General features: G+C 40.0%; 2 protein-coding genes across 2 annotated transcripts in view; both read right to left on the bottom strand.

The window, feature by feature from the left end:
- lpgat1 (lysophosphatidylglycerol acyltransferase 1) overlaps positions 1 to 14628 on the bottom strand; it is a 60036-nt gene extending 45408 nt beyond the window's left edge. The window contains exons 1-2 of the mRNA XM_006792562.3: positions 14052 to 14628; positions 13127 to 13379 (exon numbers count right to left, since the gene is read on the bottom strand). Of these exons, the coding sequence (XP_006792625.1) occupies positions 13127 to 13364 (238 nt within the window). The 5' untranslated portion in view covers positions 13365 to 13379; positions 14052 to 14628. The remainder of the gene's footprint in view (positions 1 to 13126; positions 13380 to 14051) is intronic.
- Positions 14629 to 17428: 2800 nt separating this feature from the next.
- ints7 (integrator complex subunit 7) lies at positions 17429 to 27967 on the bottom strand. Its single transcript, XM_006792563.3, has 20 exons — positions 27753 to 27967; positions 27476 to 27605; positions 26506 to 26652; positions 25883 to 26020; positions 25730 to 25776; positions 25254 to 25453; positions 25042 to 25164; positions 24837 to 24954; positions 24616 to 24750; positions 24423 to 24520; positions 22875 to 23114; positions 22528 to 22665; positions 22229 to 22435; positions 21796 to 21990; positions 21331 to 21434; positions 21151 to 21219; positions 20341 to 20473; positions 19395 to 19493; positions 18691 to 18876; positions 17429 to 17783 (listed from the first exon to the last, which is right to left on the bottom strand). Exons 1-20 carry the CDS (start codon positions 27844 to 27846, stop codon positions 17502 to 17504), a joined length of 2883 nt encoding a protein of 960 aa, XP_006792626.1. The 5' UTR covers positions 27847 to 27967; the 3' UTR covers positions 17429 to 17501.
- Between the last annotated feature and the right edge of the window lie 4 nt (positions 27968 to 27971).

Consider the following 27971-nt stretch of genomic DNA (forward strand, 5'->3'; position numbering starts at 1 on the left):
TGAACAGTTTTCATTTTCCTGTTGATAGTGGGAAGGAACTGTCACGCAATTCAAGCACGGCATTCCAATTTAAATCAACCCACAAAACGCAAATCAGCAGAATATCAAAATGAATGGCCGAAAACACAGAGAAAGCTCACGAGGCCAGCGTGATGGTCAGATTTGTGAATAAAGGTTTGTGTGGGCCGCTGAGAAGTTTCATATTTCAAATTGAGATGTGGCAGTTTAGATTCTGGGAACAGGTGCTCCGTAACATGCCATGGGTATTGCTGCTGAAATAGTAAAGTTTGGAAACCTAACAATCCAAGCAACAGACTTTTTCTTATTTTTCAACTCTCAAATGATTATCTGCCTTCAAAACCCTCGAACAGGTCAGGATACATTCATGACTGAATATAGTTTGGGCTGGGGACTCTACCCCACATCGATTTTTTTATCCTTTCTTTTTGTGTCACGTCCAGCAGCAATGATAGCACCCTCCTCTAAACACTAACCTGAAGGTTGAGGGACAAAATTTAATGAAAATATCAATTACTGGTTACCATAACTCTGTTCTCATAATACAGGAGCAGGTCATGTCCAGTGAGTGTGAAGAACAGACAGCCCTACACAGTAAAAGACCAGGTTAAACCCAGTTATCAAGGTCTCCATATCAATACAATGAATGTGGAGTATCATGAATTGCTTTTAAATTCTTGCTCTCAATAAAAGCTAAAAGCCAGTTTGACCTCATCATTTTGCTCTAAAAGTTTGTTGTGTTACAACATATCGACATTAAAACATGGATTTACTGCATAATGCACAGTGTTCATCCAAATCAATACCCCACAGTCTCTCGCTGCACACCGGGGATTTAAACGTCAGCCTCCACTTATGCAAACATGTTTCAGGGCTTCAGAACAAAAGAGATGTTAATTTCCATTCATGCTATCGCCCTCTCCACTGATCCTGAGCCGCAGGGCCATTATTCCACTCTGGTTCACTCCTTCACTCATGATACAAGACATGACTCCAAGTCCATTTATTAAACCTACAGTATGTTTTCATGCACTACACACATTAAACATTTACCAAAGTGGTGCCAACACACCAACAGTACTGTTTCTCTAGGTAAAAGCTTTTAACAGTGCATGCTGTTGTTTTTATAGTGAATATTCTATCGGTGCTTTCATCTACATGCATTTCTTTGATTACCGAGGACAAAGACCTTGTTAGCCAGTAGGATAAATGACTCAAAATACCAGCAATGCTGAGGTCAAACAGAACAGAATGCTGACAAAGACTGACGTAAACGGAGGTTGATGAAATCCTGAAAAGAGAGCAAAGCTGTCTCAGCCTAACAGGTGCGACACAAATAGCTCGAGACAGTCGAGGAAATGTCCGTCAAAGATGATCTGTGGACACCCACACAGTCCAAAGAACAAGTCTAATCAGCCAAGTAACTGCAAACATTTCCGTGGGTGTACGGAAGCTTTGACAAATGAAAATCAGCTTCAGAATGAATTTACTCCAGCCGGCCACTGTCTACTGCTCAGACAACCTGAAACACGCTCAGTCTTATGCCATAACATGGAACACTGAAAGTTATCCCCAGTTATCCCCCCAAGATGGGGATATTAGAGAGAATATATGCACAACACTACATCCAAAATTGTTCTTTTAATTATACTTCTAATCATTTAGAAGCATCTAATCACTTGAAACTCCTATCAGCACAAAAGCATCTATTCTTGAGTAGGTATTCAGAAAAACAACGTGATAATAAGTTATCATCAGCATGTTACTGTCTCTATAAAAGAATGATTGTACTGGGCGTAGACAGCAAGAAGGAATCAACATTCCTGAAAGGCTAACCTGACTTTTCACTTTCCAATACCCGAAAGCAATCAGATTACTAACTAGCATATAGTCACATCCGAGAAGCTAGAACCTATATTTTGTTGGCAATTTGCTTTTAATCTTGATTAACATAAATTATTATGGTTTTAATTTCTACTGATCAAGTAGAAGGAACAAAACTAGTACTGATCAGAATCAAAAAAACAAAGATAAAACTCAGATGGCACCAGTATACCAATGATCAAATCTATTTATGCTCGCCATTAAGACACAGGTAGCTGCTGCAGACTTCTCCTGAATGATAGGTGATGTCACTCAGACAATACTGATACATCAGGGCTGATATAGGAAGAAAATAAGTGAACACCAGAAACAAAGACATTGTCTAGACATAGCTGGCTCTCCTGCTAGCAACTGGTAGTCAAGACAGAAGAAAACTAATTAGATCAGTCCATTGTTCAGTATCAGTATCAGATATCCTATGACCTTTGCAAGGTTTGTACACTTTAAACATGTGGTGCCAGAAAGTGGCTGTTCAGCATTAGCATATCTTTGCATACCCTGTAGGAAATAAAAAAAACAAAAAAAAAAACAAAGCAGCCATAATATGGAAGTAAAACTAAAACATCCCAAGTCTAACGGCATATCAAAATGTTTCCATTCTGCATTCAGGATTTGTAACACCAAGTTCTGCTTACTGATTTTTGTATAACAGACCAATGTCTAACTATAGCTAGAGACAAAGATATACAACGCAGCTCTATTAGGGTTGCATCAGGAAGGCCATAAAGTCAGTGCAAAATCAAACACGTACATCCATCTGCTGTGGCAACCTCTTGACAAATGAGGTAGTAGCCGAAAGTACCTTGTAAGACGTGGGACAAATACGGGGGGGGGGGGGGGGGAGTCAAGTTATAGACTTACAGATTCTGATTTCAATGACTGAAACTAAGGGGGGGGGAAGTCTGGGCTTTCTGAATTCATGGATGCAGATTATCTTCCATCATACTATAACCGCAACTAAGTAGTTGTAAGACTGCATAAATGCTAGCAAGCAGTTTGGTGTGTGGGTGGTATAAAGTGACATAGACAGCGTGGAGTCTTGTTATGAGCCCATGAGTTGAAAGTTTTCAGTGTTGCCAACTTGGTCTTTTGAAACTGCATGTGACGAACAAGGGTTCAATGTGACTGTGAAGCTGCACGTTCGTTGGCTAACAACTTGTGATTGACAAGCCAGTAAGACCCCCAAGTAATGAAATGACTGCCTGAGCCCATAAAATCCTTAGGAAAGTATCTTTTAAGGCCAGCTAAAGCTACGTCGACAGTTTATACTGTCTGTGGTTTGCATACTTCTCCTGCTAACATACTGATGCTGCACACATGGTGTTTAAATGGTGATAAATTCTAATGAAAGTACAGCTTTTACAGATACCAATTCTGAACGATTTCATTCAGTCCACACACTCAGCCGTGTATATAGTTGCGCTGCTTCTCTTGGAAACGTCACATTCCCGGTGAACAAAGAGTGACGAAAGCAAACAAGTGTGCAGAGTCTGAACATTCAGTCATCATCTTTGATCTCCTCGCAGGTCAGACAGTCAACCCACTCACACAACATGAAATGAAAACTTAATCCCACTGGCTTTAATGCACCTGTTGTGAGCATGACAGTCTGATCAGACCAAACACAGTTACAATGCTTTCATCAACAACAACAACAACAACAACAACAACTTTCCACCGAGCACTAAGGTTCACACGTTTGAGGCTTTCTGAGGCATCTTTCTTGCTTAATATATGTTTCTTAATAGCGGGATAGTTCATATTTGATGCATGGAAGTCCTGGCAATCAAGATTTATCCTCTAAAAAGTGGCCTAATAAATTCTAACGGCCACTCTAACAGCACATCTGTGTTTTATTTCTGCTGACATAACGTAAACCTGCAGACAAATAAAAGGACAAAACATGCTGTAAAAAAAACAAAACAAAAAAAGCATCAGCAGAACACAAACACACAATCTCAGGGTTCACACTGAACCTTATTTATAGCATGCTCGTAGTTGTAGACGTTAATGTTAAAGTAACAGGCTCCCTGCTATTGAGATTACAGCTTCAATACACAATTCATAGGAAGGATTCAAACACTTTGGTGTGAATACAACTCGCGAGCTTAATTACAGGTCTTGCACTGTCTTTTTCCTTTTGTCATTCTCTTTCAAGAAAATAAATAAATAAACAAAAAGTGGTGCAATTTCTTGTCCACTTCTCCTTTTTTGTGATACTCTCATTGAGCTGCATCAGTGTCTTTGCTTTTCGTTTCCTGTCCTCTGCACTTCAGCACTGTGTAATTTACTAATTCAAACAAGTCATTTCAACATTAGAAGTTTGAGCTACTGATATATTCTGAGCCCATTAGCCTGACACGTGCCTCTGGAGTCAGAACTGCTGTGTCTAGGCTAGTTGATGTTGCTAAGCTCTGATAGGGCAGGAGATAGCGGCACACCCTGGTTACTAGTCCCTTTACAGGACTAACACAAAGAGATAGAACAAAGGAGCTTGCAAAGAAAAGCGTCTGGACTTCTTTAAGTTACTTGAAGACGTTTCACCTCTCATCCGAGAGGCTTCTTCAGTTCTAAGGTCAAATGGTGGAGAGTCCCAGATATAACCCTAGTGGGAGTGTCCCCCCACAGAGGGACAAAAGGACCCCCTGATGATCCTCTAATCGCCTGAGCCAAGGTGTGGAACTGGGTGTGGGTCCCAATCAGCCAGAGTTTCGGGTGAGTTCATTGTGAAACCTGGCCCCACCTTATCATGCGAATTCCTGAGGTCAGATGGCCCAGGGTGTGAGTGGGCCTTAAGGCGTCTGGGAAGGGATCTCAAAACTGGATTATAGATGGCAGAGAGTTGGTGTCGTAAACCACCGCCTCTGTTCAAAGATGGTCGCTCACAGTGGACATAGATGGCTTCTTTCACTCCTCTTTCAAACCATCTGTCCTCTCTGTCCAAAATGTGAACATTGGCATCCTCGAAAGAGTGTCCTTTATCCTTAAGATGCAGATGGACAGCTGAATCTTGTCCTGTGGAGGTCGCTCTTCTGTGTTGTGCCATGCGCTTGTGAAGTGGCTGTTTGGTCTCTCCAATGTAGAGGTCTGGGCATTCCTCGCTGCACTGTACGGCATACACCACATTGTTAAGTCTGTGTTTTGGCGTTTTGTCTTTCGGGTGAACCAGTTTTTGTCTGAGTGTGTTGCTGGGTCTGAAACTCACACCCTGGGCCATCTGACCTCAGGAATTCGCATGATAAGGTGGGGCCAGGTTTCACAATGAACTCACCCGAAACTCTGGCTGATTGGGACCCACACCCAGTTCCACACCTTGGCTCAGGCGATTAGAGGATCATCAGGGGGTCCTTTTGTCCCTCTGTGGGGGGACACTCCCACTAGGGTTATATCTGGGACTCTCCACCATTTGACCTTAGAACTGAAGAAGCCTCTCGGATGAGAGGTGAAACGTCTTCAAGTAACTTAAAGAAGTCCAGACGCTTTTCTTTGCAAGCTCCTTTGACTACGATGACCTGGATGACTGAGAACCTTCACAGACATAAAGAGATAGAACCTTTCGTACTTATAGGCGATTTATCTAACATGTATGTTTTGGGACTGTAACAAGCCAGAGGGAATCCACACAGGTACAGGGAGAGCATGCCAACTCCACACACCAGCTACCTGTTGATGTTATGGACACTGCCCACACCTATGCAAACGGCAGGACCAAAACACAGCAACAATTCACCTTTTCTGTTTCTTCTTTTATCGAAATATGTTAGGTGATTCACCTTACTGCCTGAGGATCCTGAGAAATAACATTATCATCAACATCACTAGAACTATGTTGATCTTATGGTGCCCAGTCCTTCGTTAGTTGAAGCAGATTTACTGTTTACTTTACTAAGCACATTTGCAGGACTACCACGAGAGCTCACACAGACTGTATGCCAAGCAGCAGCAGTCCACTTTTGCAGTGCTACCAGCAAGTCCTTCTGCTCTGGTCCAAATGTGAGAATACCTTACAATATCCTTACAATATAATTGATTTTTTTTTTTTTTTTTTTTTTGGGGGGGGGGGGTAATGGATTAAATTAAGTGCAATACTCATTTTGAAATCCAAGCCCTGAATATATTCAATACATCCTGTGACAGTGTAACACAGCAGGATTCGCCTTTATGAGTCTTGTGATGGAATAAAGGGTGAGCAGTGCTCACTGATGTATCGCACACTCTTGATTATGTATAAGGTGTCACATTATGGCTGTACAGGTGTACTCACAGTGACATCAGGTGTGCGTCACTTGTGCATCGTGGCAGTTTGATTATTGCTGCTGTTACCGAGCACTTTTTCCTTAATGTAACTGTACCTGTGCCCTTTTTACATGTGAAACAGGCAAATACCTGTTAGCTAACATTAAAACACAATTATGATGCACTATTGAGTCATGCCAACCAGCTAGCAGCACTGGTGGAGCAGTTATAGTTCTTTCAATCAACAGGTTGGAACCGTCCAAATGCTTCAGTTGCTTAAGTTACAGATGAAGTATTTTAACATTTATCACCGTGCAGTGACATCACTGTACTGAAAGCTAAGCTCAACTCCAACAGCGGTCATCATTTAGTTTCCTCAACAATAGTAACCAAGTCTATGAGAGAACATAGGAGTTGTGAAACCTCTGGTCAAAAGAAACTGCAGATCAGTGCTTTGTCTGCTACACAAATCTAGTTAATCATTTGTCACAGGTTAACCTGTTTGCAGAGGGGAGCCTTCCAGCAGTCAAATACTGCAGCATGCCTTCCATTATAATCAGTAGGGCTGCAACTAAAGATTATTTTGGTAGTTGAGTAATCTGCCAATTTTTCTTTGATTAGTCAATTACTCAACAATTACTTGAATAATTCTTATCTTATCTTTGCGTCCTGTTGGCAGTCCTTCTGTTCTATGCTCCACTACCTCACCTACTCAAGTCTGCCCACCTGTGAATATCACCCTGTTGTCCCGTCCCACAGCAAATTAAATTCATGACACAGAAAACATGAATTTGAAAATAATACAGTGGATTTTTAACATTACTCGATAGGACTGTCAGAATTTTTTTTTTTTTTTTATTTATTTCATTTTAAGTAATACAAATTAAAGTGCCAGTAGTATTTTAACAAAAAAAAATGTGCAAATAGGAAACTAAAAATGGCTTCTTTCCGTAAGTTTAAATAAAGCTTCAAATTAAATCAAAAAGACTATATTTTCCCGTCCAAAATAACAAGCTTTCAGAGTTTCCAGATGTTTCAGTTCAAGGATTCATGATTGCAGTGGACATGCTGTGGAGTGAGGTTTGCTCTTATCTATGAGATGATGCTCCCAGCTGCTGATAACCAAACTAAAGATGCTCTGTCCTGACTTCAGCCATTTGAGAGGCGCATGAACCTTTTTACAGGACAAACTCATCTATTCAATTTTGCTTAATACTAGTAAAAAAAATAAAGAACAAAACAAACAAATTTACATGGTATTAGTACATGAAGTGTCGTCACATTTTTAAAGCTGATGTCATCCTTTATTGCAACCCTAATAATCAGCAGCCAACGAACCAGAAAAGGTGCAAAATTCCCACAACTGTGCATTAATTAGGAAAGAATGCAGCTCTCAGTTGAGTATCTAGTTAAAAAAAACATTAAAAAAAAATAAAAGAGAGATTAAGAGTGCATTCACCTCATAGTAACATAGCTACTTTAACCCTCAGCCTTCGCTTTCACCCTCAAACTGTGAGAAAATCTGGAATTACAATTTAATTTCATATAAACTGCCCCTGTGATCACCAAAACATCCTCATGCGAGTGTTTGTTACTGATAAAATGATCCACGATATCTACAAAACACCACTGTTCTGTTTCTCCACAGGAGGTGATGCAACATCCGTCATGTGTGATAGCTAACCAAAAGCATAGCTTTAAGACTGCAGCGTATTAATCTGTCAGAGCCCTTCCTGACATATTTCTAGACTTTCTGGACTGCAAACACAGCCTTAACAGACTCCAACTTATAATATCCATCATACGCCATGATATTTACTCATCAGGCTTTAGGAACATCATAGATAAAAACAAGCAGCTAGGAGGACTCCTTGTTTAACACTATGCTGTCAGTTAATTGGTATAAATAAAATCACAACCTTGTGCTTAAATGCTTCGGTCAGAATGCAACGTTTCATTCCATCCAATAAAACATTTATGTGAAATTTCATCATAAATTATTGATGAATTCTTGAGTTATGGCCAAAAAAGACATTTTGTGAGGTCATGATGGTGGATACCATCTAAAATCTGGAAAAAGACCATTCATAAGATAGGATGGATGACTGGACAAAAAATTAATAATTAATTAAAATCATTCCAAAAGTACATAAATAGCTTGGTTTGTGTGACCAAAACCAAAACAGAAAACAAACCAGCAAACAGCAAATATCCACATTTAAGAAGAGAAAGCAGAGTTTTTGCACAGTTTCTTAAAACATGGCTTATCTGACCAATTTATTGTTAGATTAAATGCCAATTAGGATTCTGCCGAATACACAAAACTGCAAAAAGAGTGTTTATTACGATGAATCTACAGCAAAGTTTACAACACATTTTTGTTTGCCAAAAGTCCCACATAACAGGGAAGCACAGCATCGTGTTAAGTATGGTATGCAGACCAATCATGAATACAGTCACAGTCATCCACAGGCCCATTTGGAGTCCAACTGTTAGCCAAACAGCAATGATTAGACTCCACAGCAGGAATATTTAAAGCAACCAATACCCGCTTGTTTTCAGCACCGTAAAGTCTGGCCACTGAACCTGCTGCAAATGAAGGTGCTGAACTGTTTTCATTTTTGCTTGCAAGGCTTTCTATTAGTGTTGATTTAAATTATGGGAAGATTTATGGAGAAAAAAAAATCAGATTGCCCTTCCCTTAGGAATTAGAGTAGAAGCAATGTGCGATTAAAGATTGAGATCAAGTCTGATATCAGACTACAACATTTATGGAACACGGAAAGAAAAATATGGACTGTAAATGTCGAAAGCTGTGACCTTGGACAAAAACTAGAGCACTGAAATAGTGCTGTGTCGTCCACACTAAAAGATTGCAAAGACAATGCGGGGAACCGGGGTTTGAGCAGGTCCGCTTTGTGTTGAGAGGTAACGGTGCTAACTGACTCAACCTTGTCCCAGTGCCCTTGAGCACAAAATTCAGACTGTCACATACAAAAGGACAACCAGGACTGCCCACTGAACAATTCATCTAATCCTTTTTCTGTCTTTTCCCATTTATGTTTTGTTTTTTTCCCTACATGTCAGAACTGTCTGAGCATCAAAGCCACAAATGAAATTTGGTCGGAGCTGCATAATGATAACATTCTCAATTGTAATTATACCGCTCAGACCAAATTGGAGCTGCACAATGATAACTTTGATTCTTAAAAGCTATGCAAGTATATTTACATAGCTTTTAAGCAGAAGTAAAACTGTAGCAGGTAGCTCCACATCTTTGATTTAGCAGAATTTTTATAACAATAACATTACTCAGACTTTGATAATAATAATAATAATAATAATAATAATAATAATAATACTAATAATTATAATGTTGCATCATGGCTGGCTCATCTCTTGCGCCTATGTCCATCTGCCCAGCAAACATTTCAAACTAACCAAACGCCGACTGCTGGTCTTTTCTTGATATCTAATCGATTCAAAGTTAGTCCTACTGGAGCTGTCCAGTCCAACCACATTTGAGTCTCACACATTTTGTAAAATTTGTATTAATATTAATTATTTATTGTAAAGAATTCGTTGGTAAAGTTTAGGTATTTGCAACAAACTTGGTTAGGGTTACAAAAAGATCCTGGATTGGGTTAAAAATAAAAGGACTCTCTCGGTTGCCATGGTAATGCCACCCTGTTTTCACTGAACAAAATGACACAATGTCTTCTGTTATGAAATGTACTTCCTTTTTCCTTTTTTCAAATGCAATACCTACACATTTGAGAAAAAAAAAAAAATCCAACCCCCTGCTGGATAATGATAAGGTTTCAATTGACTGGAAATCAAAATGGGAACTCAGTAAGCCATTTTTTTCTCTCTCCATCGTGATTTGTAATGCAACAATTATTAAATACAAAGTTTTCATTAATTTAAAGAAAATGTATTTTTCCTGTGGACCCACTGTAAAAACCATATAATTTTTATTTTTTTTTAATCTAATACTTATTTAATTTGGCATATTATGAATGATTAATAGAAAAAGATGTAAAACTTACGGAAATACAATTAAAAGCTCATAAATCTATACACTCCTTCACACTTCCAGAGCTGTTCAGTGGGCTCTTTGCCAGGCTGATTCTGGCCCCTGGGCCTTATGTTTGACAAACCTGCTTTAAAGTGATTTTTCACATTTCAAAATTGCAAAGCATTAATGTAACTAACGTCCCATTTTATCTGGTTTTCATCACTTTAAAAGATCCAGAACAAATACTAGTACGTACACATAGCTATACATAGTATGAGTAGTATCAGATTGCAAATTACAGTGCATGTCATACCTTTAAAATCTGAATTAAACTTTAATGGCCAAATATCTCACTCCCAAATCCTGTCGATCAAAGCCTGCAATACATATTGCTCAACGCAAGTCCAGGTGCTCTATAGAGTGAAAGCTTTGAATTATTAATTAGCATGCCTTGTTGCTTCCTATGTTCACCACTTAGCAGTTTGTAAGCATTTTGCTCCATATAAATGAACCCGACTGTAGCCTGAGTCACGTCAAGATATCCAACCAGCCATTCGAGTGGAAACAACAACGACCTGTGATATTCGTGTCTGTCAGGTGTGTCTGATATTCTGTCTCCATCTGTCATTTGTGGAGCACACCAACAATTAGCTTCATTACTGATTTATCTGGCCACTATAAAATGTCAAAAACTGTGAAAAATGTGCATTGTAATTTTTTGAATGCACCAGACACTTTTTTAATGTCCTATTGTGTCCGACTACAAATCCCAAAGCTATATGGAATTCATAGAAATGACAAAGAAAAGCACAAAATCATCACAAAAAGGTTTTCTTAATCTATAATTTTGAAACAATTTCTGAAATATTCAGTGATCAGCTACTTTAAATGAACCGTCTGCAAATGCACAATTCTTATATAATCAAGAAGAAATATATTCAACCTTATAAACAGCAAGCAATGCATTTCGATACAACACCACTTACACAGAATCAGTTATTAAAGCAAGTAACCACAATTATTTGAAAAAGCTCTACTGAAAGTAGGGCAAAGTGCAGCTGCAGTACTTGAGGATCAAAACAAACAAGTTTAGCTTTTTAAAATCAATCTCAGTCACACTTTTCACTCTTCTTAAACTTAACTTCATTTTTATTTTTTAAGAACTGTTGTATGTAGAAAAGTTTTGCACCATCTTACAATTATTTCCCTTGTGGGATCAATAAAACATCAATTGAACGAGCTGTTTATTTTTATTGAATCATTTGGCCAAAACATTAGTAGCTTATTAATCAATTAACCATACACCTGAAGCTGCAAGAGGTAACATGTTTCCACAACTTGGAATGTCCAAGAATAGACAAATAGCTTCCTTATTGACTTGTTTTTTCAACAACTGGTATTAAAAAAGAAGAAAAGAGGAAAAATTACAAAATTTACCCCATTTACTGTCTTACATCAACCTGTGACGCTGCATCAGTTTTAAACTATATAAATATGTATAAAGATAGTGTGGAAGGATTTTAAAATGCTTCTGCTATTTATCATAATAAAGATATTACAAACAAACAAATATATCAGTATCATAAATGGAAATACTGTTTTTGTAAACACTGATATGAGCCCTTTATTTTGCAGTCCATGCCCAGTATAAAAAAACAACATACAAACATAGTTGCACAGGCCAAGAGACCAGTTGGCAACCACCTGTTGCTACAGAAAAAAATTGCATTCTTCTGCTAGTTGTAAGTGCATGCTGAAGGTGCCGAGGGAAGCCTCGTTCATGTCGGCCTAGAGTGTGGCGAGTGACGCAACGATAACCGTCGGTCACTATGGAAAAATGTGTATGCCACAACCAGTTTGCTATTGCTAGGTGAAGTTGGTCACAAAGTGGTATACCACACAGAAAACCTGTGACTCCTTTGGCCAGTAGCAGATTGTCGAGTTCACCCATAGTTTGCATGGAAGTTGCTGATTTTTCTGCAAATGCTCGCCAACCACTGTCCGAGCAGTGAAAAATATCAAACATGAAATGCAAAGCGAAAATGACGGCCATTCAGCTTCAACGTAAAATGTGCCCCTTTTGAAATTGTTGGTTCAGCAGTAATGCAAAACATCAACTTTGAGGGTGAACATTCTGCATTTTCAGTTTGCATCTGACTTTTTAAAGTTTCACTACCATTCGATGGTTAGTTAAGACAAATCACCATCTTTTATGCTAACTACAAAGGGGAAGGGACTGAGAGAAGATAGAAAAGGGTGGTTTTTTTCTACATTTACAGCTACTACTGGTTTTATATATATATATATATATATATATGAATGATAGAAACTACACACTACAGCTCATGTTCTCGGGCGGATTAGCTGTCATGATCTGGGGAGGAAAGTGAAAAAGAAAATGTATATGGTGCAAATATAGCAAAGATAATACTTGTTCAGAAGAGCCTTAGAAGTGAATAGCGGTAACCTTTTGAGCGGGTTTTACAGTAGGACATTCAGCAAACCCCAAGTTTGTAAAATAACATGTTTACACAATGTTTAGTTGTCACGATGCTGGGCGGTATTAGCCAATGCTTGTCTCTCTCTCTTTCATGGAAGTACATCTAAGTCACAGCAGTAAGCATTTGTTTCTCTCAAACATGTTTTGGGTTGATGTTATATGCATTAAGCATTAAAAATGTGTACTTTTCCCTACAGCAAACAGAATAATTCTATTAGCTTTAAAGACTTTGAAAATATCTTCCCAATAGCAATAACTTCTTAAGTAACCTCCTAGGACCTGGAAGAAAATAAGCCTATGTGAAGAAAAGACTTGAAGCTCATACTGGTGTTAGAGCAGGCTCCTGCATTATTAGATGGTCACCACTGAACCCATCATCCACACACACACACACACACACACACACACACACACACACACGGCAACAGTGATGCACAATGGATGACAAAAGAGAAAAAAAAACATCTTACCTGTATAACCTGCAACCCAACCCCATGAAGACACCATGGCCAGCAACCACTTGAACATGATGCCTTCAATGTGCCAGAAAACGGAGCTGTCCCATATTCTCAGGGGTTGAAGCAGCATCAGGTACAAGCAGTAGGATGGGATGGCTACACAGTTGTTGATGAACATAAAAGTGAAACGGAGCACGGATCTGAGGAGAACCCAGACCAGTTTCCCGGCCCCATCCAAGAGCTGTGCCATCCTGATACACACCGTCTGCAAAAGGACACACGCACGGCAGCGGTTAGCCTCTCCTACTGACTTGTTTCACAAGACAGGAAACAAGTCATGTGTGCAACTTGCATCACGTTATCCTCACTGTACACAAACTGTCTGAACCAATCCCCAAATTTACTCATAGCTATTACACACACACACACCCGTACACACACTCTGTAAACCAAGCAGAGTCTGCCGCTAACCGGCTGAGGCTATTTCACGGAATTTATATGTAACACACGCGTCCTGGACGCTGCAGTCACAGTATTGATAATGAAGATTTACTCTTAAATATGCCCGCTCCTTCTTCTTTAGCGACAGTCTGCTAGCGGCCAATCTTTTACAGTTTTCCTTGCAAAGACGGCACCATAAAAGGACCAGCCGCTCAGGACGCGGTCGAGTACTTCATGACATGCTAGCTAGCGGTGGAGTGAGTTAGCATAACGAGATTAGTTAATAAATGTCGGCACTATTGCGAAATAGACCGACACGCACAGCATAGACAGCTAAGACTTAACACTCCAGTGTTTTACGAGACAATAACACACGTTAACTCGTACGCTGGGTGTCCGGAGGCTCCTGTAAAGCGCAATAGCCGTGTGCCTCATCCAGAATATAGCCCGACCCCTGTAATTGAGTAGTAAAAGTCCTGTAGCTCATGTTACTCACCCGGTTACCGTCACTGAAGCATCCAAGGACGGCCGAAGGTGCAGCTAATTGTTGGAGCGAGATAAACGCTGTCACGTGTGCCCAACCCAGGAGGTTAAGTTAGCAGTATTTGCAGGTCGGCATGGTCGGGCTATCAAACGTGGGGGTCAAAGGTGGAAATACTGCGAGATAAAACTGCGGCTGCACCCATTTAGCTATAAAACGCGGTCTGCTTGGGAACACGCTCAATCCCGGAGGGCACCGTTAGCTCGCTAGCTGGCTAGCAAGCGACTCCACTCGAGCGCCGCTGGCTCCATCTCAGTCAGACACCGGGATAAATCCTCTGATGCATCATCATCATCACCATCATCGTCATCGTCAAGTTAGCCGACCTCCCATTAGCGAATATTGACGAGAGGCGGCTCAGCCGACGAGGGGAGGCCTGTTGGGATCAGCCCTGATCGTTAGACAAACGCGCCTTAAAATATGCACCGCAGGTACACATCAAATACAAAGATCAGCGATTTCTCGTCTCTAGCTTCCAAGAGCCGTTGTCTTTCTCCGGATGCCGATCACACCGCGTCAATGTACACAAAAGATCAACAGGATCGGAAATGATATGATCCTGCCTTCAAAATAAAATCTTCTTAATAGTAATCGTACAAAGTGAAGTCAGTTTTTTTTTTCTTTTTATGGTCTAGATATTATGCTATTAAATAAAAATAAAAAGCTTAACTAAAAATCCTTACATGTCCACGCCAGGAATCATTAGTATTTAGTCACTTTTGTAGATTAACATTGTTAAATGTTCTTATAAGGTTGGATTCCTCACTGAGAAGATAAAGTAGTTTGAGGAGCTCCTGAGAGAGAGAGGTAATAACAGAAGGAGGAAAGTTAGTAAATAAGGAAGTGCAGACGATTACTAAGGAGGAAGTGAGATTAGCTATTGAGAGGATGAAGAGCAGAACGGTCCATATGACATACCTGTGGAAGTATGAAGATGTCTAGGAGAGAGCTCAGTGGACCTTTTTACACAGTCCACTGAAAGGATGAGGTGCAGAGGTGTAGTAGCTTCAGAGGGATAAGGATTATGATGATGATCATCACAGAGATCATTCCTGTTATCCAAATATCTGACTATAGTCTATACATTTAAACAATGATCACCCAAACAGAATTAGCGAAAACTAGCTTAATTATTGCACTTTTTTAGAGTTTAACTCAACAAATTATAAATTAAGTCAACCCAGAGCAGCTGCTGGAACAACTATCAGCCTATATTGGATGATTAACAAGACCCCACCCCCAACTATCAGCCTATATTGGATGATTAACAAGACCCCACCCCCAACTATCAGCCTATATTGGATGATTAACAAGACCCCCATCATACTTCCAGTATTCACTTTGTTTAATGTTTTAGGAAGATCATCCATATACAACGGAAACAAAACACCTGACAATATCCCTCCTAGTCAGATCACACTGGTTACTAAAAAGGATGTCGGTTCCAACGAATTAGTCTTGATTAGTTTGCTAAAGATTCAAATGTCTGATTATTTACAAAGTTACAAACAGATCATTGTCACATAATCATCATGTTTTTAATCTTTGAGCTTTTTTTTTCTCCATATTTATTTGTGAAATTTTTATACCTGAATATATTACATTTTTAAATGTATTCTTTTCGCAAAGTTATGAAAAGCTTTAATGTTAATGGTGTTGTCCTGTGAGGATGTTTTACATACATTTATGTATATATGTTTTCTTTTACTCTTTAGTTTTTGCCATAATAAATTATTTCTAACTTTTTTGTGTAATGAAATGTTGGGCTCTTGTATTAAGAAAATTAAATGTTTCTAAACATTTATTGTTTGGCCAGATCTTGTATAAAATAAATTTTCACATTTATTTTATTTTTTACACTTTTTTTTTTTTTTTTTTTTTAAATTCTCCATAATTAAATATTTTGAACTTATAATATGAACTGTATTCTTAAATGTTTATTGCTCTGGTCATGTGATCATACTCTACTTATTCTTGCTTTTTTATTTAATAGTTTTATTAGTTCAATAAAATAATAATACCTATATTATGGAATAATGTTATATATACTACAATACTACCACTACTTCTAATAATGATAATAATACTGTAATCATTGCCACACTAGTTCAATGTGAACTAGAAACTAATTTGAATTTCTATTGCACAATGAGGTCATCGAGACACTTTGATTTTGAAAACCAAAAGCGGATGTTGTTGTTTTTTTAAGCGCTTCTCGCTTGATCATCTGACGCCTGCCAGTAGTCTGAGTGCGCAGACTCTGAAGTGCTGATGGTTGGTTTCAGTCTACGACCACAAAAATAAATAATAAATTTAAAAAAATCTTATGACTACATCTGAAGTCATCTCGGCACATTTCCAGTTAGTTTTTAAGCTCACATTGTGGATATTTTATAATTATTATTATTTTTAACAGTCTTTGCCTTTTCTTCTCTAGGATAGAAACAGCGTTATGGTATTTTAGGAACGCTGTGAGCGCAAAATTAATAACATTATAAAAGTTTAAAATAGTTATAGCTCACTTTTAGGTGCTTAAATACGGAAGCGTAGAGCTGCCACCCAGGCAAAAGAAAAATACAAGTGTATCACGTTATAACGTGAAAAGTTTATTGTTCTAACAAGATACTTTTCCTGTTTGTACAATATACTATCATGTTTGTACGATATACTTTTCACGTTATTACAATATACATAATTATCACGTTCGTACAATATTGTACGAACGTGATAATTATGTATATTGTAATAACGTGATATTATGTTGTTCAAACATGATAGTATATTGTACAAACAGGAAAAGTATCTTGTTAGAACAATAAACTTTTCACGTTATAACGTGATACACTTGTATTTTTCTTTTGCCTGGGTGGCAGCTCTACGCTTCCGTACTTAAATGCTGATGATCATAACAGGAAAGTCAACTGAGGGGTAAAAATTTAAAACGCTAAACTATCAAGAAAGTGTTAAAATATGATCTTATAGACCAGTCATTTAGATAAATATGATGCTGACAGCACAGATTGTAATGGTCTTCAAACGAAGACGCTCCGTTAATTACTTTGGGCTGCCCCCTGTTGGCTGTCTGTGCAACTGCATGTATGTAGGACGCTAAATCCAAGGACATTTAGCATTAAACTATCCCAGAGAGGCTACTGCACGCATGAAATCCTATTTGAGAATATGTGAAAAATTAAAAAGCTGCATTAAATTAGGCATTTTGATGTTATCCAGACAGCAAAAGATATAAAAGAGCAGCCTTAAAATAGATGAGTTAAAAGAAATAGTGTTAAAAAAAACCCCACACTAAGTTATTATTTAAATCAATTTGGTATTTTAATCATTAAAAAATATGTACATATTTAATTTCTACAAGGTCAAGTGCAGAAGTTCAAACTGTAAGCACTACTAGAAGCGAGTGTATGTGCTCCTCTGTGGCGCGGGCTGAGCTCCGCCCTGCTGCAGCTGGTGACGGAGCTGCTGGGAGTACGGGTCCTCCAGAGACTTCACTGACACCGTCGTCTTGGGCCCCGTCTTCCACTCTATGCCGCTCTCATCTACCACCGAGGCCTCCACGGTGACGGTGTGGGTGCCCAGGATGGAGAAATTCAGCAGGAACTGGGTGCTGAAGTAGTCGTTGTGGGGCTCGACACGCTGCTTGATCTCATTTGTTTTAGTATCTAGTGGAATCTGAAATGGGAAAAAAACTGTTTAAAACGTTTATACTGGTTAAACTGGTCTAATCTGTGCCATTTTAATCCATCTAAACTATGTTGTAGTGAGTTGTCCAGTTTTGGAGATCAGCTGAGAAGATCTGACTTTTCTTAAACATAGTGAACTAGACAGCACCTCAGAGAAATCACAAGCTCATTACTCACAGCAACGCTAATGTCTATTAAGCCGCTTCGTTAGATACACGTTCTGCTGCTCAGTAATGAAAACATCCAATCATCCAACCAGATAGCATCATCTCGATGCATTTAGGCATGCAGACGTCATCAAGACAACCTCTTTCAGTTCGAACTGAGCATCAGAGCATCAAAATTTAAGGTTTATTTTTGGGCTTTTCGCCTTTATTTGAAAGTTGGGTAGTGCAGAGTAGACAGGAAAGAGGCGAGGAGAGAGCAGGGATATACGCAGCAAGGTGTCAGGGGTCGGACTTGCATGCAGAAGAGCATCTCTGACTGCACAACAGTGAAGCAAATGGGCTGCAGCTGCAGAGGACAGGAACAGGAAGCTGTGGCTACAAATCACACGGGCTCATCAAAATCAATCTCTAGAAGCCTGGGACTCATTTGCAATCAAAAGTTATTATTACTATTGACAATAGTGGAAACTATATCCTGCAACATATGTGGCTGGATAGTGTTTGGGAAATTCGTCTTTTAGAACCAATAACATGCTCTTTATGAGGACATGGAGACATATTTTTATGATATTTAAACAACAAAGAGAGAGTTTACAAATCTGTGCTTAGCATTGTACTCTGTCACAACAATTGTAAAAGTGGCAATGAAAATAAGATTTGTGACGTCTAAGTTGTTTAAGTGTCAATACAAACTAAGTACATAAAAAAACTTTGACTGAGGCCACACACCTTGTAGTCAGGTCCCGTCTTGCTCTGAAGAACTGAGGTAACATTAAGACAGACTGACTGGATCTTTCTGAAGAGTCCCGGAGTTGAGCCGTGCTGCACCACACCCTCCACCTTCAAGGTCAGCTGCTGAGTGTTCTGCACTGGGATTGGCTCGCTCGGTGTTCGTGGGGATGGTGAAAGGGCGAGCTGGAAAAAACACAACACATATAAACCTTCAGAGTACCAAAAGAAGAATGTCTTCCTTCCTCTGATGAACACCCACCTTATCGGCTAAAACAGCCAAGCGAGATGTACACGTTAAAATACTAATGTGATACTGTGGAAATGTCTCATGCGTTTCTCTTACAGCGGGCTATTTCCTGGACTATTCCTTGGCTCGACACACTGCTTTCCAAGAAGCCCAGCCAAGAAACAGTCCAGCACATAATCCCCATAAAAACACAGAGAGGTGATTTTACATAATATGTGAATTAGTGCGCTTTAGAAGTGCTGGCAGGCAGATTTTACCTCGTTTCCAGTCTTTGTCCTGAGCTGAGCCTGCTGTCTCCCTGTATTAGCTACATATCTACTCCTAAGCGATATCAATCTTATTATCCAAGTCCAATAAACAGCTAGCTTGGGGGAAGACAGCCTGTGGTGACTGTGCCTTAGAATATGCATATCATTATTGTGCTTTTCTCTTTAAACCAACTAAAAACAGTTACCTTGATGCTGGTGGACTGCAGCTTTTGGAAGAAATATCTCTGGAAAGACAGCGGCACCTTCAGCAAAGCTATGACAGCATCACAGAGACAGCTGGTGTGCTGAAAAAACAAGCAACACATTTTCATCATTTGCTCCCACTTCATTTTTGTCATTTCCACTTTTTCCCCCCCAACCTTAAAGCAACTGAGTGGGGTCATTTATGACCCTTGCTCTACTGTAATATGAAAGTTCTCCAATTTTTTATTTTATTTTTTTAACCGGACTTCATCTATCGGTGCGACAGGTTAACAGAAAGTTGTGTGAGGTAGTTTGCAACCCTGCAAAATGAGCTTTTTTTGCTTTTAACATTATAGATTTTGGTTGTTTGTCTTTCTGTGTTTGTTTATGAGATGTTAAAAAAGAACAGTAAAAAGCATATCCTAGGGTTAAATAAGGTAACACAGACTCTTTGTCAGAGCTACAGTATATGCAGACCATTTGTTGTCAGCCCCTGAGAACCCTTCTAATATTTGGGGTTATATTTCTAATTATTGTAATGTTTTCAGTGTTTCTACATATTCATCCATCCATCACCTCCCACTGATCCAACTCAGAGTTATGGAGGCCGCCCTGTGACACTCTCCAGTCTTTCACAGGGCTAACACTGAGAGATGGACAACCATTCACACCTACGGCTAATTTAGAATCACCAGTTAACCTAACAAGCATGCGTTTGTCTGTGGGAGGAAGCCGGAGTACCTGGAATGAAGCCACGCACGAGTTTCTGCACAAACTGTGTGAAATATTACAAAACTGCAAACAAGACGTTTCTTTAGATTTTGTTAAAAAAAATAATAAATACCTAAAGAAACATAATTTCATCCACACACTTTGGGATTTTTAACTCCTTTGTCTGTGGCATTAGTACCAGACCATCGATGATGAAGTACCGAGTGTTAATCTTACCAGATGTGAGACAGGAGGGTGTTTCTTGGTGAGGCTCTCCGCTTCCTCCAGCACGTGGTTAAAGACCGACATCATCCGTCGCTCATATTCGCTCTCCGTCTGGACCGACCCCACAGTGCCATACTCCTGAAAACTACATTACAGAAACAGATGGAAGACATGTTGGGGGAATGCACAGAAGGGACCTGTTGCTGCAAAGCGCTTTCTCTACAGATCAGTCGAGTACACGGTCCAGTGGAGGAGCTTTTGTCAAATAAAATAAGGTGCATTTACTTTTATTACACTGTCATACATCTGTGTGCAGCTTATAAAGAGCTACCTCTATGTGTGATGGTGAAAGCTAATAAAATAAAACCAAAATATAGAGGAAAAATCCTTAGTTTTACATTTGTTAGTTTGGTAAAAAAAATTCTATGACAAATTGCCCGATGAGGCACTGATGGACATGTTATCTGATACTCTGAAGGTCTACCAGTCTGTGAGTCTACTGCTTTAATGCGAGATTTTTCTAGATATGCCTATGGTATCAATTTGAAACTCCTATGTTGCCTCGTTCTCGAGTTATCGCATTCACAAACTTGGGTATCCACATTGCCCGGCTGGCCAGCAGGGTGACAATAATGCCTTTTACGGCTGAAACTAAACTAAACTGAAACAAGAAATTCCAATCTGGAAACTAAAAGTAAAATACAGGTACAAACTATTAAGAAAACACAAAACTATAGTAACTCCGGTACAGAAAAACTCAACACAATCTAAACTAGATCCATTCAAATCAAATTATTTGTTGACACTCAGAGCAGCCCTCACCTGGCAGCCTGTGGGTCCAGTATCAAAGCTTCAATCACGTGGGAGACGAGCAAGCAGCTCTGCTGTTGTCTGGGCAAACGGTTAAAGAAAACTTAAGGACATAAGTTATGAGATGATATTTTTAAAAAAAAGAGAGAAGAAGGAAAGTATAAAAGTATGATGATGTGCGTTTAAGGATACAACTCCACATTGCGAAGGGTCGCATAATCTGCATCAAACGACGACTGGTGTAAGTCAGCATAGCGAGCAGCAAGACTTCTGAACTCATCCATGCACACCTTCATCTGGAGAGAAGAGAAATGCATCACAGCTTCACAACTATGCTTTTATTCCTCTAGATAAAGCTAGGTAAATAAAATAATTATACTGGCTTTTTGTCATCCAATAAAAAGATCCAAGTAAAACTCTGAGCTACTGACCCGGAGGACCAAAGGGAAAACTATATTGAACACTGACCTTAAATCAAATTTACCTCCTAATTAAAAGCAAATACCTCTTCAGCATGATGAACAATCTGCTCCAGTTTGCTGGTGCATTAACAGAAAGCCTAAATAGTGACCTTTGACATGCTGTAACCACAAATTCAAAATAAAAAAATAAATAAAAGGGAGTCCACTCCTCTCAGGCCAAAGTTCAGCATGTCACCTGCATTGAGATGCGGCCACAGCGTTGCAGCTCATTTCCTGAAGTGAGGGCGATCGTGGTTGCGATGGCGGGAGGAGGGCTGGTTTTCAGACTGTTGCAGGTACAAATGAGCTGCGACAAAGCTTGCAGGGTGTCGATCCGGAGCTTAATGAACTCGCACTGGAATGTGAGTGGGCTCAGAGGAGTGCTGGCAGCCTGCAGGGAGGGATTAATCAGATAAATAAGGACACAGCAGTTAAATAGTGGCACGGGTTGAGTTGATCTAACGAGATTCTAGGTGAGTCACGTCATTAGCAGTTAGAGTTGCTTTGAAATCAGCTCTAATGGCACCCCTCTCCACACTGGCTATCAGCAGCTCTCAGCATCCTGTCACTGGTGATAGATAAACAGTATTAATGCTTTTTGACAAGCAGATGCCTGGCAGTTAACTGACTGTGAGGGAGGCGATGCCCTTTTGATAGGAGCGCAAGGCCTCTGCGATGGCGCTCATGGCTCCGCTGTAGTCCCCGTCTTCCACGTGACTCAGGCACTGCTCAGCCTGAGAGAACTCCTTCAGGCTGCTCAGCCAGAAGTAGAAGTGCTCCGAGGCCACACGAGTCCGCACACACTGGTACAGCTCGCTGGAAAACTCGTGGCATCCCTGCAGGTGAACGATAAGAAAATAATCATCTTGCCGGAGATCCGAGGCACTTCGTGGCTGTTTGCAACACCGTTTTGATTCAAAGATCTCACCATGCGCGAGGCTTGCCGTGCAATGCGATAAACCGTCCAGCCGTTAGCAACGTTCTCCAGCTGCTGTTTGATGACAGTCTTCACTTCGGCTGACAGAGACGACTGGCTTGCAACAAAAATCACTGTTGCCAAGGAAACCTGCAGCAGTGACAGTAGGGGGCGATGAGTGTGAAACTCTAGAAATCGGCGATATGTAAAGGCAGTAAAACAAGGAGGTCAATATTAACAGGATGCTCCTGTGAGGTTCCTCTACCTTCTATTAAAACATGAAGGCTAAATAAAACTGCATCATGCATCATTTAGTCTCTATACATCAGCTGATGCGTGAACCCTTGCACATCTCTCACCAGAAGCTCCTGCTGCTTATCAGTGGACGAGTGACTGGCCACCCGGTAGAGATCAACCAGATCCCCCAGCATACCGTCCCCCAGTACAGGCAGGTGGGTGGCGATGGCCGCCAGAGCGTGACACATGAGAACACGAGAAGAGTCGCAGGACAAGTGGAGCTGGCCGAGCAGGAATTCCACTGCAGACTGGCTGAGATGGGGTCGACTTTTCAGCAGCTTAACCAATGAGGTGAGAGCTGTCTAAAGTTGAAAACAAGAAAATGCAGAGATGGGTGTTACTACAGCAAAATGTAGGTAAAGGTTGGCTGATGAGCTGAATGTAAGGAGAGACATGGAGATACGCTCCCAAAATAATTCTGGCCTCATTTGCAAAGTTTGTGCAGCTGTTATTAAAGAAAAACATTTCTTTATTCTCTATTATAAATATACTAACACAGAGATGGATCCTCATATCAAACAAGACCAAACCCTCAAATAATAAAGCCAAAGTACGTACAAGTTATCCCTGTGAGCCAAAAGCTCAGGCTTCAGATTGCTCCGTTTCTGACAGTTTTTCTACTCTTGGCTCTGTATGACGTAACTGTAAATGAATATCCTTCAAAAGTTATCTCACACTGCTCTGGTTGTAAGGGAAGCAGACACACCCACCTGCTTTTTAAACCTTCTGATATGCGCCCAATCAGAAGAAACTGAGAGCCTTATATTTTCAATAAAAGGCTTAAGCTTTGCTTCACCGTAAATAGCTGGAAAACCCCAAAACAAATTTGATTACCAGACCTATCTACAAAGTCAACTGATTTGTTTTAATTTGCATAAGCCTACACAGTTCTACAGTTCACCAGTGACATCCTGGCAACCATCTGTCACTAGGGAAAAAATGTGTATTTGTCAAACAATTGTAAAAAAACCTCCTTTTGATTGCTTTGGTTGCTAGCGTACTGCTATAGAGGTACTTTGACGGACTTATCTACACACAGTGTCCACCTGATTTCCGAGCTGTAGTGAAGCTGTGAAAAGTGTAATGGAAATTGGAAACAAGGAGCATTTGTCTTCAAAGTAAAAGTTGCGTCTGTTGCAACATGTTGGCTACACTGCTGAGGCACAACTTTTACTTTAAAGCGAAACTTCTCCATTTCCAGTTTGTGTTACACTTTTTAAAGTTCTAGTACTATTTGGCTACGGTAATAGTTAACGAGTGTTTTTCAGGCAAACATGAAGAACTACAGGCAATGTGCGCTCAACCCAGGCAATCACTGGGAGATTTTTGTTGTGGCAGATCCTTTGCAACTAATTTCATCCAGTGAGAACCAGAAACCTCCAGGAGCCACCGTCAACCAGCTGCCGTTACACATTTCTGTCAGACAAATCCCTGAACCATGTACGCATGAGAAACTTCAATTGGTCCAGTGAGCAAGGCAGGAGTAACAATGAACCTATAACTCTTAAAAGTCCAGCCAAACCAGACCAGTTTTCCAAATTTAAATTAAAATACATTGTGGTACTTTTTCAGATATTTTATAATGTAAACTCTGCCTCCTCAGGTCTTACTTTCAGTGTGGCTTGTGCACTGGGGCTGTTGTCCTGACTGCACAGCATCAGAAGGGACTCCACTCCCAAAACTGTGTCCTGCTCCAGCTGTACTATATCTGAGGAGGGGGAGATACACACAACAACAAATATTACCACACTGATTAAGAATTAAAAGCATCCCCCAAATAGGTTATTGCCCAGTCTAACTAACCTTTCTCCGGACAGGAAATGGCAATGTTGGTGAGCACTATGACCCCGTGAGCTGCTACTGCCAGGTTGCTGTGGTAACAGCATTCCTGTGCCAATTTAACCAGGTCAGTGAGCCGGGGTGGAACCAAAGAGCCACCTGAGAAGAAAGTTTTAGAGAATGCAGATCAGTTCAGAGTGGCATTCTTTGTTTCCTAAATGCAGCGATTTAAGCGTAAACATTACCTCCCACATTACTAAAATACTGTTTGATTGCAATAGTTCCAGAGAGGGTGGAGAGAACGGCCAACATCCCCAGCTTCAAACTGTTGTAGGGGATAGTCAAAGCACACTCGCACAGCATCTGCAAAGGTAAAAGCTGTTAGATTGCAGACCGATTTTAAACATCACAACAACCCTACAGTGCAACTGTTGCCATCTGGGGCTCTACCTGAGTGTTTTCTCTTATCCACAGGTGAGGAGCCTTTTTAGCCAGGAGCTTTAAATCGTTAACTGCAAGTCTCTTCACAGCTTTCCTCGGATCATCTTTTAGGTACTGAAGCAGGAGCTGCAGCTGCAAACAGATTAGGAACCAAATCAGAGGTTCACCACAACAAACCGAAAGAAAGGAGGCATTGCTGTGTGCGAGCAAGTTGGGTCTACCTGCTTGGGGATATCTATGAGGGAAGAGGCGGCCAGCTGGGTGAAAGTATGCAGGGAGACGATGACCATGGGGGTGGAAGGATAAGAGTTCACCAGATGCTGTAAAAGCTCTCTGCTGCTGGATGCCAGGCTGGCGTCATGATGCATGTGCTGCAGCATGGGGATCAACTTCAGTTTCAGTTCCACAGGAGTGTCTAAACCTGAGGTGGAAGAAAAGATCAATGCAAACGTTATGTAAAAGATGCAGATGTTATCTGCTGGGTTATATTTGGGTTCAGCAAAATGTGTATTTGCAGTGTTTTGTGTTTCTTTTTCTCCGTGATTTCAGCATGAAAAAAAAAAAAGAATAGCTGCACTCAGTTTAGTGAGAAAACTAAAAACAAAAGACATCAGTAATAATGAAGCTTTGAACCACGACAGCTCTCGTTTATCTTCACGTGATCTGAGACATTTTAAATACAGAATAAACATCTTACCTTGAATCATCTCACTAACTTTGTTGCAAATACCAGCTGCAAAGTCTCTGAAAATGAAAAAATAATTAATTAATTAAAAAGCCACACCACAATTAGATCATCTAAAACATCATCCCATATATCAGAGCTCACTTTTAGTCATCGTTTCCTTACTTTGACTGTGCAGAGAAGCTTGCAGCAGCAAAGATGGCTGCCTCAACTTCCACATTGTCGTGAGAGTCCAGGCTTTGGCGAATACTGTGGTGGGCATTCTTCCTCTCTGGGATGATGGAGGCCAAACTACCAAGCATCCTGAACACATAAGACAGCAGGAATTTTCTTTTGAAAAATCTGAGATGACTGAAAAAGACTGTGCACAACAAAGGTGACGAAGAAAGTGCAGGCAGGGTGGAGTAGATGGAGACTAGTATTGGGGTGATTTGTGACAGAAGGATAGCAGCAAGAGTGAAGCAGAAGGTTTACAAGATGTTAGTGAGATCTGCTAACATGTATGATGAAGATGTTACAATTCTCACAGAGAATGCACAGGATAGAAAGGAGGGACACCTCAGGTTGAGCATATTGGAGTAAAAGTTAGAGAGGCAAGGCTGAGATGTTTGGGACATGTGCAGAGGAAGGACACTGGATACACTGCACAAAGGATGCCAAAGACAGGCAAGAAGGCCACAAAGGAGGTTTGTAGATGTAGTGAAGGAGGACATGCAGAGGGTTGACAGAAGAGTGTGCTAGGGTCAGATGCGCCACTCGTGTCTTTATTCATGATTTCACATTATTACCTCAGAGTGATGGCTCTGGCCACAGGGTCATTACTGTGGATGACTGAAAACACCCGTTTCACAAACTCATCCACATTGAGAATCTTCTCCAAATGTTTCTCACTCTGTTGAGTCACTTTGAGTACACAGAGACGTAGAAAGTTGTTACTGGAAAAGAGAAATAAGCTTCTATTAATAAAGATGTTTGTGGCACAGTAAAGCTCATCTTTAACTTCTCGCATCTTCTAAATACATCTTACCGACTTCAAAAACATTCTATTAAAAAGTGCATAAGATGCACACATTTATTTATTTAGGCACTTTTGAATAAAATTAAAGTTTGAAAAATCCACTTATGTAAGAATAGTTTGTTTCTTATTCTTTCTTAAAGTGAAATAAATACACTTTTCCCCCCCAAATCCTCTTATTTGGAACCTTCTCTCTCTCTTTTCATACAACTTTTTAATTTCATTTTTTTAATGAAGAATAGTTATAGTTTGTTTATTTTTAAAACCTTCCTCACACCAACATTTTTCCTCTGTACTTACATCTATTCATACTTTTTATACAACACAATTACACATTAACACGCCTGCCCTCAATGATCAGTTTACTGGGTATGCTTAGTTTAAAGTATCTTGTACTTTTAAAGATTGATAAACATCAAGTTCATTAGAGACATCAAAGACACGCAATTAGACATTAAATATAAGAAGAAAATCTATTATCTGTTATTTTTTTTGGTGTTTCAGAGTTTATTTTATTTTTGCATTAGCTTGAGAGTGATTATGTGAACTGCATGACGGCTTAGGCTTGTGGTTAAACTGTACGCTGAATTACTAAGAGATGTTATTAAAATTTTCTCTACACTCTGAAATGCATTGGGATGCCTATATTAGATTCAGCTATAAAGAAAGTGGGAAACAACTGTCAGTGAAGTAGCCTTTAACAAATAAACACATAAATAAATGATCATCTAAAGCAATCATACCCGAGCCTGAAGATGTCTGCTAGTTTTAAAAATGCAGAGTTGATGAGGATGGGAAAGGGGTACTTCTGGAAGAGTTTGGGGAACAAAACCACAGCCTCACACTGCTCACCGAGCTTCCCCGACCGCAACCCTGAAAATAAAGGAATTTCTCCAGTCACAACAAAGCAGGAAGTTTCCATATAGTCACTAACACTTAACACATGACGAAAAACGACACACCGGATCAGAACACAATCAATGAACCATTGCTAAGTCTTTAGCCAGCGAGCTAACACACCTTTGTCCAGCTCCATGAGAGCGGAGTTAGCGTCGAGCTCCTGTTCGCCATAACAAGCCTCTGACAGGAATGAGCGTGCGGTGGAGAGCGACATTACTGTGCAGTTTTTACTCCTTAAAAGAAGATACACTCATGAGATGTTAGCATTTCACTGTTCAGGCGGCATTCAGGAAAACACTGAGGACATAGAGACAGAACATCCGGTCTGGAGATTGACTT

The sequence above is a fragment of the Neolamprologus brichardi genome, chromosome 15, assembly GCF_056152115.1.
Source record: "Neolamprologus brichardi isolate AB-2024 chromosome 15, ASM5615211v1, whole genome shotgun sequence".
Lineage (NCBI taxonomy): Eukaryota > Metazoa > Chordata > Actinopteri > Cichliformes > Cichlidae > Neolamprologus > Neolamprologus brichardi.

What these genes read in the sequence shown, in the direction of transcription:
- ints7 (XM_006792563.3), bottom strand. Translation starts at nt 27,846, where the DNA reads ATGTCGCTCTCCACCGCACGCTCATTCCTGTCAGAGGCTTGTTATGGC. An exon ending in GCCAGAGCCATCACTCTGAG is followed by an intron (nt 26,021 to 26,505) that starts GTAATAATGTGA and finishes TTATGTGTTCAG; the next exon opens with GATGCTTGGTAGTTTGGCCT. An exon ending in AGGGCATCGCCTCCCTCACA is followed by an intron (nt 21,991 to 22,228) that starts GTCAGTTAACTG and finishes CCCTCCCTGCAG; the next exon opens with GCTGCCAGCACTCCTCTGAG.